This window comes from Magnolia sinica, chromosome 19 (assembly GCF_029962835.1).
Source record: "Magnolia sinica isolate HGM2019 chromosome 19, MsV1, whole genome shotgun sequence".
Classification (NCBI taxonomy): domain Eukaryota; kingdom Viridiplantae; phylum Streptophyta; class Magnoliopsida; order Magnoliales; family Magnoliaceae; genus Magnolia; species Magnolia sinica.
This window is the reverse complement of record NC_080591.1, coordinates 25739328-25753284: the sequence shown is the minus strand read 5'-3', so window position 1 is coordinate 25753284 and position 13957 is coordinate 25739328. Positions and strand designations below refer to the sequence as shown.

General features: G+C 37.3%; 1 protein-coding gene across 1 annotated transcript in view; it reads left to right on the top strand.

Annotated features, from left to right (window-relative positions):
* LOC131235433 (uncharacterized) overlaps positions 1 to 13957 on the top strand; it is a 20743-nt gene extending 6786 nt beyond the window's left edge. Inside the window, exons 2-4 of the mRNA XM_058232623.1 lie at positions 13063 to 13093; positions 13312 to 13450; positions 13522 to 13957. Coding sequence (XP_058088606.1) covers positions 13063 to 13093; positions 13312 to 13450; positions 13522 to 13607 — 256 coding nt within the window. The 3' untranslated portion in view covers positions 13608 to 13957. The remainder of the gene's footprint in view (positions 1 to 13062; positions 13094 to 13311; positions 13451 to 13521) is intronic.

Sequence of the window (13957 nt, the reverse complement as noted above, 5' to 3'; positions counted from 1 at the left end):
GCCCCCATCTGAAGATTCCTCCTAGATGATGAGGTGGAGCATATCTCCCTGTTGGACTGTCTCTAGTTATGCTATTCGTTGAGTGTGGACTTGGATAGGATGGTCCAGCGGACAGATAGGTTGGGGTGATTCTCGGTTCGATCCTTATATTATTTGATTCGATCCTTATATGATTTGATTCGAGATGTGTGAAGGAGTGGTGCGGAAGGGCAGACACAACATGTGGCATTATGGTGCACCCCTGAAGCTCATGGCCTTTGGGTGGCTAGTAGGCAGAGGGAGGGTCTTGACAGGCAACAATCTTAAAAAATGGTCAATGATTATCACTAATGTGTCTCATGTGCATGATGAGTACCGAATCGGTGGATCATCTTTGTGTTCATTGCCCATTCTAAGATGCTTCAATATGTCTTGGTAGATGCCGGTTCATTTAGGGGTCTATTTATGGCTTGGCATGGAGTGAGGCTCAAGAAGGAAGAAAGGGTTGTTGGAGGCTGAGCCTGCTGGCCGTCCTTTGGGCGATATGGGGGGAAAGGAATGGAAGGTGCTTTCGAAATGAGAGCAGTGTGGTGGAGTGGGTTGCTATCAGGGCAATGTTATATGTTGTGGATTGGGCTTCTTGCATAGATGCTTTGAAGGATTTTAAATTTTCTTTTCTTGGGCTATAGCTTTCGCACCATATCGGCACTTTCTTTTCAATAGAATTGTCGTTACCTTTCAAAATTTTTTTTTACCTCAATATAAAAGAGAAGTTACAGCTCAAAACTCAAAAAAAAAAAAAGGCTATCCAAAATTGTGTAAAGGTAAACTTGTATATGGCCAATTGGTCATGAATCATGATGCCAAAATGTAATTAAATGTGGGTGTGGTCACTTTTTAGGGGATTTTATAGGAAATACGAGGGTAAGCCACGTCATGTCTACCTGTTAGTAGCAATGATCTTGCAGGTAAGGAGCACAATAAACATTCTCAATTTGTAAATAATAAATGTGGAAAGAGCGTGAGATCCCAAGGGCATCTTACATAGTGGGTTATTTTATTTGAAACTAATAATGAATAAGAGTTGATGATCAATTGGAAACTGTCCTACTTAGAGGATGTAAACTTTCAATCAATTAGGACGTTGGCTGCTATTGTTGCCTTCTACCAATCCATGCCTCAATGGTAGACAAAGTGCGTTTCAACATTGAGGTCATGGGTTCGAGCCCATGTTACCTTTCAAAAAAAAAGATGGAATTCTTGAAGGGGGGTATAGATCTACAGGTTCTACACATGCATTACATAAGTAATTTTTTAGGGATAGATATATGTTCAGAAGGTTATAATGAAGACATTGTTAATACTATAGATCTACAGGTTCTGCACATGCATTACATAAATAATTTTTTTACAACAATTCTTTTGTATTTTTGGGGCATTTTCTGATTATTTTTTTTTCCCAAAATAAGTTTAGGGGAATGAATCAAATAGATCTAGGTAGATCTATGTTTAACTTGGATTTTAATTATATATTTTTGGGCCCTTTTTTTTTTTGCCAATTCAGGCACTTTTCTTTATTATTTCTTCTTTCTTCTTCTTCTTTTTTTTTTTTTTTTTGAGGTTGGGGGGGGGAATGATAGATTTATGTTGTTTAAACATAGATCTATGTTCAATCAACTTTATATGCTGTAATTTTTTTAAAAAACATATTTTCGGCCACTTTTTTGCCATTTTCATAATTTTTTCTTATTTTTTAAAACCAGTTTAATGAATCGATAATTTTATGTTGTTTGAACTTAGATTTATGTTCTTCGAATATGGATCTACTATCCCATGTGCTATATATTTTTTCAAATGTATTTTCAGCTATTATTTGACAATTTTCAAAATTTTTAATTAAAAATTTTTTTTTTTTCAAAAATCAGGTTGGGGAAATGAAATTTTTTTGTTGTTTGAATGTAGATTTATGTTGTTTAAACATTGATCTACCATCTATGAGCTGTAATTTTGTTTGTTTTTTTTTAAAAAAAAATGTATTTTCAACCATTTTTATTTTTATTTTTTGTATTTTTTTCAAAAATCCATTTGGGGAAATGGACATGTATAAAATTGCTAGATGAGGACATTCATTTTCACATCTTTTTTTTTTTTTTTTTTGCCTTTTATCATTTTTTGTAATTTTTTGTTGTTTTTTATTTTTATTATAATTAGATGTTATCATTGTATTTATTTTATCATTTTTGCATTGATTTTAGTTAGGGTTCATGTGTTTAGTTAATTAGTTAATTAAGTTTGTTTATAACACACTCTTAATTTTGTTGTTTTTGTAGAGTGGACCGTTGATTGTGGATAGTGTCTTCCGGACTTGGAATGGGCTAGGCTGTGGGGTACTGGCATGGTGGGTATTTGTTGAGTGGAGTGTGCTCTTGTTGCTATATTTGTTGGGTTGGACCGTTGGATATTTGGGTTGGTGCTTAGGTTCGGTAGTTGATGTTAGGGAAATGGCTGAGAATGGCAACAAAGATGTAGGGTGACAGCACAGGGTAAGAATAGGAGTAGACATCAAATTATGTGCAAATATTTTAATAGGAATGTAAGTGGGTCATGACTCGATTAAAGTAACATTTGGCCCATAAAAAAGGTCAAGTTTCTAGGTCCAAGTGTCTCTAAGGAAGTGAGCAAATGCAAAAAGAAAAAAGAAAAAAGAAAAAATGAGAGTAACTTTTAGAAGAAATTAAAGGGAAAAAGACGAGTAAGAAAGAGAAGAAGACCACCCTTAATGCATGTCGAGCAGATGTATTTGGTGTTCCTGATCAAGATGTTGGTGACGATGAAGACAATGAGTCATGGGAGTGATCAGACAAGGAGGTTAAGATGGCAAGGAGGGAAAGTTTATGAACTGTCCATGGGGATGAGTAGTGACATTGGATGTTTGGGAGTTCTTTTCATGATTTGGAGGGGAGCAGTAGGCTAGGAGAGTAGTAATGGTAGTAAGGGGTTATTTAAGGGTTTACATGAGCTTTTAGCACGTGATAGCAAGAGCTGAGTGACTTGAGTTGACAACCCTCATGTCATGCTTAGCTTGATATTCAGAATCTTGATGATGATGAGTAGGAGCCACAAGCACATCTTGGTGATGAAATGCTATTTAGGAAAGCTACTAGAAAGGAAAAGAAGAAGAAGAAGAAGAAGCAAATGTGGTAAAAAAACAAATAATAGATAATCTTTGAAGGGCATCAACAAAGCTATTTTTACATAATAGCATTCCTCCACATGTTGCAGATTCTTCGTATCTTCAAATGTTTGTAAAGGCTGTAGTAGATGTGAGAGTTGGGATTAAAGCACCCTCTTCTTACGATCAAATGATTTGTACAATGAAGTGTGGGGTTATGTTCAGTCATGTAAAGGATATGGGCGAGCAGAGGATGCAAAATCATGTGCAATGTTAGACTGTCTCAACCGATTGAGCATGGTTTACTCCCACCTTGGTACAGTGCTTATTAGAGCCATTGATGCATGCTGATGAAGTGAAGATTGCTTGATATATATTTAGCCAGGTGGACATAATGGTGGAGGGAGTTGGCGAAGTAACGTCATGCAGATTGTCACTAATAATGAGGCATCATACAAGGCAACGGAAAAAATGCTAGATGCATAGTCTGTTCGCCTTGTGCATCCTACTACATTGACCTCATCCTCAAGAATATTTGGAAGAAGAAGAATGTAACAAAGTAGGTTAAAAAGGCAAAGTTGATTCCAATGTACATTTACAATCACAATTCGATTACTGCTCCCATGAAGAAGTTCATAGGTAGGACTAGAGTTACTGAGGTTATTGGCGTCTGGATTCACGGTAAATTTTATAGCCACAGAAAGCTTATATAATCGTAAAGAGTAATGCGGGGGCATTTTCACATCGGGCACGAGTGGGCGGCCTATGGAACCCATGGATTTGGGGTCGGCCGAAGACCTAACCCATGGATTTGGGGCTTGAGCTATGAGATAAAGAGATTAATTCACCATGCTCTATCAGTTCGAGCTTTTAGAGCAAGTGGTTAATTGTCTTGCATCAAATTGGTATCAGAGCGGGTGGTCTCGTGTTCGAGACTCCTCACAGGGGGTGATTAATGTTGGGGCATTTCACACTGGGCTCGAGTGGGGTGGCCTGTGGGATGTAGGGGTACACTCTGGGTGGGCGGCACGCGGAACCCATGGATTTGGGGTCCGTGTGAGACAGGTGGCTCATGTAAGGCGGAACCATGGATTTGGGGCTTGATCTATGAGATAAAGGGATTAATTCGCCATGTTCTATCAGTTCGAGCTTTTAGAGCAAGTGGTTAATTGTCTTGCATCAAAGAGGCACTAGCGAGATGATTGCATCTCAACAATGGATGAACTCTAAGCATGGAAAGCTAACAAGTGTCATGCCTGTGGAAATGTGTGCAATTATAGAGACAATAAGTACTGAAAGAAAGTCTTAGAAATTATGAGAATATTGAGACCATTGATTAATGTTTTTCAACTTGTGGAAACTAATTGTAGGCCGACAATGGGCTTTCTTTTTAAAGCTATGGATAGAGTAAAGTTGTCTTTTTGATTTGATTGTAAGCACTATAAGGATTATTGGAAGCCAATGACAAGTGTCAGAGTAAACGACTTCGCCATGATCTCTAGACAACAAGTAAAAAAAGTATGGTTATTTACCTACTTAGCAATTAGTAGTCTTACTCCTCAGTTAATACTGATAGTTATGACTTAAGAGTTACTTTTTTTTTTAAGGCACAAGATGTCCCCGCCCCTTTTGAGGCAAGACTATTCCCTGCGGATACTTTTTTTTTTTTTTACGAGTCTTAATGTGATATTTTGATATGTTCTCTTCATTAAGGGTTGTAGGTTACTTCTTAAACCCTCTTTTCGGATATGTGTCTGTATATCAAGAAAATGATGAAATTATTGTCGGTATAAAACATTTGATCAAGAGGTTGGAACCAGATATCAATTGGCAATTTGATGCCATTACCGAAGTAAGTTATATTTAAAATTAGGGTTATAATTTTGAAATGTAATACATGTCACATATGTAGTACTTACTACTTTTATGTTTCACAGGTGATGTATACACTTGCGATGGGTAGTTTTGCAGATCCACTTGCACAAGTTGCCATACAGAGAACGAATCTAGGTACAAGGAATAGTATATAAGATTTAGGATTACTTAAGTGTAAAATTTATTATAAAGATGTATGTCTTTAGCAATTGAATAAGTTAATATATTCATTTTTTATCCATACAACTCAATGTTGGGTTAATTATGGAGAAAGTGCACCTACTTCGAGGAGTATTGTAGTCAAAATTTTGAGTTAAACATCATCCTCCGCTAGTTGTGAGAAAAATTGGAGCACTTTCTCATGTGTCCATATGAAGCAACAAAATCAATTAAAGCATATCATTGTAACGTGATGTCGCAGTTAAAAAATGTGAATAAATCAAGAAGACAAACTGATAACCAAATGCAATATTGTCCAATAAATTTGGATTACATTTTTCCTGAAGACGACCATCTTTCCTATGGCTTGAATAAAGGAAGAAAGATAAAGACGCACCCAATAACGAGAAGTTAAAATTTTTTTGGATCTCATTGCAGCGATAACTAATCTTCCGAGTCGTTCAAAGCTGATTATTGAAGATGGTGATGAAGGACGTAGTAGTAGTGTGACAAAATCTGATAGTTGTAGCAATAATAGTGAAAGTGGTGGTGATGAGGATGACCATGGTGGTAGTATTGGTGGTTATAGACATGTACCTGTTGGTATTGCTAGTGAGACTGAGGCGGGAGTGGCTAGCACCCATTCTTATCAAAACGACACTGCACTTGGCCCAAGCCACTCCAGTTAAGACCGCGGAAGGAGCTTAACTATGATGACTAGCCATGGAGATGATTCAGTAGTGCCTAGTCAGGGAGATTATGTTTATGGTGGGAGCAGTAATGAATAGAGGATACATTCTTATGATGATGATGACAAGTACGAGGACGCCGTTGAGCCGATGCCTATGCCTTCTTATTAGATCCTACAGTTTCTATGGCCAAACTCGGCGGAGCCATATATCCATATAATTGAGGATTATTTGCAGCAACCACCACCACAGCCACCATCTGGTGCTGAGAGACATATAGTTACATATTCACTATTGATATGGACAATACAACAACGCTGATGAGGAGAAGATATATGCCTTCTTATCAGATTCTACAGTTTCTATGGCCAAACTCGACGGAGCCATATACCCATACGATCGAGGATTATTTGCAGCAACCACCATCACAGCTACCATCTGGTGCTGAGAGACATATAGTTACATATTCACTATTGATATTGACAATACAAGACATATAGTTACATATTCACTATTGATATGGCCAATACAACAACATTGATGAGGCTAAGATATATGCCTTCTTATCAGATTCTACAGTTTCTATAGCCAAACTCGGCGGAGCCATATACCCATCAGGGTGTCCCGTATCCGTTATGATACGGCCGTATCGGCCGTTACGTAACGGTAACGGCCCAGGCCGTTACGCGATACGGGGTCAAAATGGGCACCTCCCCTATTTTGTGACCGTAATGGCTGTCACGGGGCCGTTACGAACCTGTAACGACTGTTATGGGCCTAAAGGAAATAGGGAAGAAAAAAAAACACATACTTTTTTTTTTCTTCCTTTCTTTCCTTCTTCTTCTTCTTCTTCTCGGGCTGGGGCTGTGGCCCTGCTGCGGCCCCCCCTCTCGTTTTCTCCTCCTCCTTCTTTTTCTTCTTCTCGAGCTGCGGCTGCGGCCCCCCCTCTCGTTTTCTCCTCCTCCTTCTTCTTCTTGGGTTGCGGCTGCAGCTCTTATTTTCCCCTTCTCTCTCGTTTTCTCTTTCTTTCCCTCTCATTTTCTTCTTCTCTCTCCATTTCCCTTTCTTTCCCTCTCATTTTTTCTTTTTCCCTCTCATTTCTCTCTCCCTCTCTCGGCCTTGGTCGGTAAAAGAATGGAAGCAGATTGGCTGGTGTACCGCACACCAGCTATATCGCTGCTGTAGGTACGTGTCGTGCGAAGACGAGCACTGACGCTCCTTGAGCTTCGAGTTGTATGAACGGTTTAAAGGAAATCAAAGTTACATGGGCCCCACAGTGATGTATTTATTATATCTACACCGTTCATCTACTTTTAGAGTTCATTTTAGAACATTACCCAAAAAATGAATCATATCCAAAGATCATTGGACCACACCATAAATAGTTGCGGAGATAATGATTTTCACCGTTAAACAATTTGTAGGGCCCACCATAATGTTTATTTTACATCCAATCTGTTCATAAGGTCGAAAATACCTAAATGAAGAGGGAAATTTTTTTTTCATATTGATCCAAAACTTCTGTGACCCCAAAAAGGGCTTCAATGGTAGACGTTCAATCCCCCACTACTTTTTGCAGTGTGTTCCACTTGATAATTAGATCTGTATTATTTTTCGTGTCAAGCCTTAAGACGAGCTCGTCAAATGAATGGACGGTTTAGATATAACACATACCTCATGATTAGACCCACCAGACTTGGTGACGTCAAACGAATGGACTGCATACGCAGCACGCTTTGATGGGTCGAGTTAATAAAAGGTACACGTGCCACATGGGCCCCACCATGATGTATGTATTTTGTCCATGCCGTTCATCCATTTTGCCACATCATTTTAGGTCATGATCCAAAAAATTAGTAAGATCCAAATCTCAGGTGGACCACAGCGTCGGAAATAGTGGTTATAGAATGTTCACCATTAAAAATTTCTTAGGGTCCACTGTAATGTTTATTTTCCATCTAACCTATTAATTGGGTCACACTGACTTGGATGAAGGGAAAACACACATGCAATCTTGATCTAAAACTTTTGTAGCCCCCAAAATTTTTTTGATGGTGGACGTTTAATTATTGTTGTTTCTTATGGTGCGGTCCACCTGAGCTTTGGATCTGCCTCATTTTTGGGCTCATGCACTAAAATTATTTGGCAAAATGGATGGACGGTGTGGATATAACACATTCATCACAGGTGGGGCCCAAAAAACTTTGACACTCGTGTGCTACACTTCACAATCCAAGTCCCGCCTAATTCGGGCCCTTAAAAAATTGTACACGAGACATGTATTAACTTAAAATTTACCAATTAAATTATGGACTATAATTGCTAACTCACAATGCCAAAATCAAATTGTTTGAATAGTTTTAATTGTTAATTTGTGGACGCTTATTTTTAAAATAGGGCCTTATTATTATTTTTTTTTCATAATTCACTATCCAATAAATGTCCACCAATTCATAAGTGGGATAATGCCAATAAATTGCATGAATTTGAGGTTGATTTGAGGCATGGATTGGTCTTCCAAGTCAGCCCCAAATTGGCAACGCCATTGACCTAAATTTAATTTCATTTTTTTAAAGAACTATTGGGAGAAATGATATCAAATTGTTGAGTATATAAATTAGATATTTAGAAAATTAAATATATGAATTTTGTAGTCAAATTCAGGTTATCTGGTTCATAAATTCATCAGACAGTCCGATACAACTTCTCACTAAAGAGTGGACCGTTACATCTCCATAAACATGTTCCAATTTATAAATGAATGCATATTTGGAATTCTTAGAATATTTCGGATTTAATCCATATTTTTTCATATTTTTTTGGCTTTTTTTTTTTTTGCACCGTTACGGGCCATTACGCCCCCGTATCGCCGTTACACCACCGTATACATATCGGTATCGGAGGGCACCGTTATGCCAACCGATACCGATACGGGATACCTTGAATTACCCATACGATCGAGGATTATTTGCAGTAACCACCATCACAGCCACCATCTGGTGCTGAGAGACATATAGTTACATATTCACTATTGATATTGACAATACAACAATGCTGATGAAGATAAGATATGCCATAGGAAGCCAAAAAGGCAGAAGACAATGAAAGGAAAAAAGAAAAACGACAAAAACGAGGGCCGCAACCACCCCACACCCAAAGGCTATGAAATCCACTCCCTAAATAGCAACAAGATCCTCCTAACAATAATGACTATAGAACCACTGTTACTCCTAAAACATTACTCCTTTCCAGCCAAACAGATCACAAGATCGCCAACATGGCCAACAACCACTCCACTTTGGGTTTAGATCTAGGGCCCCCCTTCATTTGACAACAATCCTTTTGGTATTGGCACGGTAAACACCTGGACTTGGCCTTCAACACATGATAGTGTGTATATTATTTGTGTTATTATTATGATTTTAATCATTTAATAATCCAATGTTTGATGGATAATAGTATTAATAATGTATCATATTAATTTACGACATAATCAATAATTTATAGCCAAAAGATTCAACATCACAGCAGGTTAACTCGACAAACAACATTCTTACCAAAGAATGGTCCGATGCACCATTGAATACATATTCAAAACATCAAAAATAAAAATAAAATGAAAGATTCTTGGATATCTCATTTTTCTCCTTTTTTTTTTTTTTTTTCTAATATTTTTTCTGCATATGTTTGGTTAAAAAAATGTCCAATGTTGTTTGAGATGGGGTTGATGCTGATACGCGACGTTTTATCGTATCAGTTATTGGTCAGGCCGATATGCCCGCTGAAATTGATATTCAGAACTATGGAATCAATTGATAATTACTAGTATACAACCAATAGCATGTGTCTTGTTAGTGTAGAGTTGAAGCTTGAACATAAGTAAAACCCTTAGCTTTAGCAGTGGGAAATATCACGGATGCGGTGCTGTGAATGAGACTAGATATGTATTATTGCCATGGGCCTGTTAAGTCAACCCTCAAATTTCTCATTGGCAAGTGATAAAAAAATGTCTCTAAGATGTATTGAAGGCCCCAAGAATCTTTCCATCTGTTATCAAGTGACTTGGAATTGCATAGACTTTGCTGAGTGGGGTAGTGACTGGGACAGAAGGAAATTCACATCTTGTTAGATGTTCACTCTTGGTGGTCGTGTTGTGGTGATGTTTAAGAAGCCATTTGGTTAGAACACTTCATATTAATGTTTTGGAGTTGGTAAAATTCCATGAGCATGTCAAAATTCACCAATGATATCCAAGCTTCCATGCCCTTGTGAAAGATTTTTGGTCTAAAGTTTCCAGTTGAAACATATCTAGATGATCACGACATTGAAGATATGGAAGTTTTAATTTTAGCACTGCATATTGAGATGAAGTACATCAAATATATGATAAAAAAGGATAGACTATATGATGAGGACATTCGAGCACCATACCAGAGGAGGGTTGAGCTAGTTTCATTATGGTTAGACTGCCATTACATGGGGCCCACTTGGCCCAATTCACATTCCTAGCCATGTTGAAGACCCCACGTGCATGTTCATGCATCTTTGAAGACCCCACACTGGAAAAATGCACGTGGGCTACATACAGGAGCTTGCTGGACACATCGGACCGTTGGATTGGGTGGACACGATGATCGGATCGTTGGATCATCATCATCGAACATTTTGATCGCCGACCTCCATGGACCACGAAATAGTTTAGTTGTTTAGATTATTTACATGCTTCGCTATTTTTGGTATAACTTATATTTGTGTTGATATTAGGGAGTTAGGAACAACTTTTAATTTATTAAGCGTCTTTATGTTGAGAATTTTATCTGAGAGCATCTTTTTATAAAAGGTATTTTTTGAGACTATAAAAGAGAAAGATGGGTGTGTGAAGCCTTAATGCCATTATTTTGAAAAAAAAAAAAAAAACCGTGTTTTCTCTTCTTCACGTGATTTGAAGAATACTCCATGTGATTTGGAGCTTGGGTGTGGTGTGATTCCATTCCCCATTCAACGGAGGTCCGAGGCTTCCATCTATCATCTTCATTTCTATTTAAAAGAAGTATTTTTCTAAAAACTTCATCTCTCTTCTTCCCTTCCTATCCAAGACCATCCATATCATCTTTTATTTATTTATTTATTAACTTTTCATCATCCAACTTCAACTCCAACTGAAATAACCCAAAAAAACCCTAGCCAACGGCCCACAAGGGCAAGCCCGTAGGTTGACTATATGGACAATCACTCAATCCTTTGATTTTCCCTTGCTTCCCTCATAAAAACCCATTGATTCCCCATTCATAACCCTACCCTAAACCCCAGATCCCCAATTCTTATGAACCCTAATTTTCCAAATTTCAAAATTTTCCTTTCCTAACCCTAATCATAAAACCTATAATCTGTCCCTTGAGTGTGGAACGTGCCTATGCTAAATTGGAAGTTCTATCCTTCCAGCAGGCCTAGTTTTAATTGATTTATGTGGCTTTTTAGCATGAGGGCAAGTGATTTAGGTTAACCTAGTTTTTATTGCCTATTGTTTACTCTTAATTACTTGGTGGATTGACATCTTTTATTAATTGAATTACTTTATGGATTCTTTCATAATCTCCACATTGCATGCTGGCATTAAATCATGTGTCCTGCATCACTAATATATCTCATTTTCTGAAATGCTTGTTGATCCTTTTAACAATTCTTTGTTGAGGGAAGTTTTGAACAACACATATGAGGATGGGCCTTTGGTAAATTTGAATGAAATCGCTTTTAAGCCAAGTGGGGTGGGTTGTTGAATTATTATGGCATTGAAAGTGCCTTTCAAAAAAGAAAAAAAAGAAAAAAAAAAAGAGGCTTCGAAAGCCTTTAACCTGCGATTAAATGACTAACTGTTTTCATAAACTTTAAATTATATATATATATATATATATATATATGTTTTGGGTTCTTGTTTTAGATTAAATCTATGAAGATCCATCTTGGGCTGTAGGACTGTTAGGATTCCATATACAAGAAGAGATGCAGTTGATACATCATCTAGATCCATAGTAAGAAATCTCGACTTGATCTTACGCCAGGTTAGGTCGACTCGACTTGATATTTAAGAATTATAAATTTAAAAATTAGGAATAAAAGTAGATATCTAAAATAGTTAGTATTAGTATAGAAATATGGAAGAAAAACTTTGTCACCAAACCACCTTTAAAATAATAATAATAATAATAATAATTACTTTTTCACCAAACCTTTGGATGTAGGTTCAAAACCCTTCCTCACTCTTTATTAAATATCACACTAAGTCAAACTGAGTGACTCGGTTCTAGTCACTGTGAGTTGAGTTGAGTTGACAAGCCTTCTCGAGTCAGGATCAAGTTAGACCCAGGACAGTTTTCCAATGATTCAGCTCAAAACCTCATGGAGTTGAGTTTCCTGAGGTAGGATTGAGTCAGACCCAAGAATGAGTTTCCCAACAACTTGGCTCAAAATCTTGCGAAGTTGAGTTGATTCACCCAAGTTTCAAATCAAATTAGCAAATCGAGATCCGATTTGGATGGTTTACACATGTTTATTGACACCATGTCAAAGTTTACATGTCTCTCTTCTTAAAAGTAAAGATGAAGCATTAGAAAAGTTCAAAACTACATAAAATGGAAATAGAAATCAAACTGACCACAAAATAATTAAAATACCATGAGTGAGCAAGTGGGAGAATATTTGTCTGGAGATTTCATAGAATTCTGTGAGAACAATGGAATTAAGAAACAAATAGCAACTCTGCACACCCATCAACAGAACGGAGTTGCTGAACAAAAATAAAAAATAAAAATAGAACACTAATGGTATGGTAAATTCTATGATAATTAGTTTAGGTTCGCTGAAAAACTTGTGGGGAGAAGTATTGCTTGTTGCATCCTCATCGTAGAAGAATTTCTTCCCGTTTCCAAACCCGTTGCCGATCTACATATTATAGCTCTGATGCACTGGTAAACTCATTATAAAAAATGAAAGAGGAAAATGGAGTTGCTGAAATTGTCAAACCCGCCATCATTGAGAAGATCCGGTCGAATAGCATTTTCCATAATTGCGGGTCTACAACTACGATTATCCACGCTCCTGCGAATATTTTTTTCAAAGTTATTTGCATCAGTTTATTATTTGAAATCATTTCACAATAAACACATTGAATATGATTCTTGCCGCCTCCAGGGACGTATGGATCTTGCTCTTCACAAAGAAGGTATGTTTTTCATTGAATCCGTCTCTGGGATCAGTTTGAGCTTCCTATTGGTTTGATGGTATTGATTTTATGAATTTTCATGATGTTTTCATTAAAGTTGTCTAGGGGATTGATTTGAACTTCATGTTGTTTTGAGATAATCTTGGTTGAGATCCAATTTCCTGCATGAAGCATGGTGTTATAACATTGAACCTTGACTTTTTGGCTTTTTGCATCAGACAGCTTTGGCCTCGGGAAAGAAATTACAGTCCTCCGTTATTTATGAAGGAATGCGTATTCCTTGTCGATTTTTGGGTTGTTGCATGGATCTTCTACTCATGGTGATGCTTACACTTTGGAATCTCTTCAGTTCACAAGGTATAATTCGGGAACTCATGTAGTAGTATCAGTTATATTTAAGAGTTTTGAAATTTTTATTCCTTCTTCAGTTTCTACACCAAAAATGATGCCCTGCCCACAAACACTCATGTTTGGATTTCAAAACATACTACTTTTGGCACCAACTCAGCCCTGATTCGGGAAGACTCATCGAGTTGATTCTATAACTCGATCGACTCGACACAACTCACGGAGACTCAGGCTGAGTCACTCGCCATACATGGAGCGTGGAAATTGAACCCGCGACTGCTGTTATCATTCACATGCTCTCCATGAGCAGTCTAATTATGTCTTTGCTTTCTTATTTTAAATTTTTTAATACACGTGTAATTATTTTAAATATTCATTACCATTCCTAGAATTTTTTATTTTTATTTATTACCTTTCGAGTCAAGTCGGGTCAAGTCTTCGACTTGATCCAACCTGGATGAATATTGAATCGAGTCGAGCTTTCAGACTTTTAAACTATGATTTTGACAGGATTTT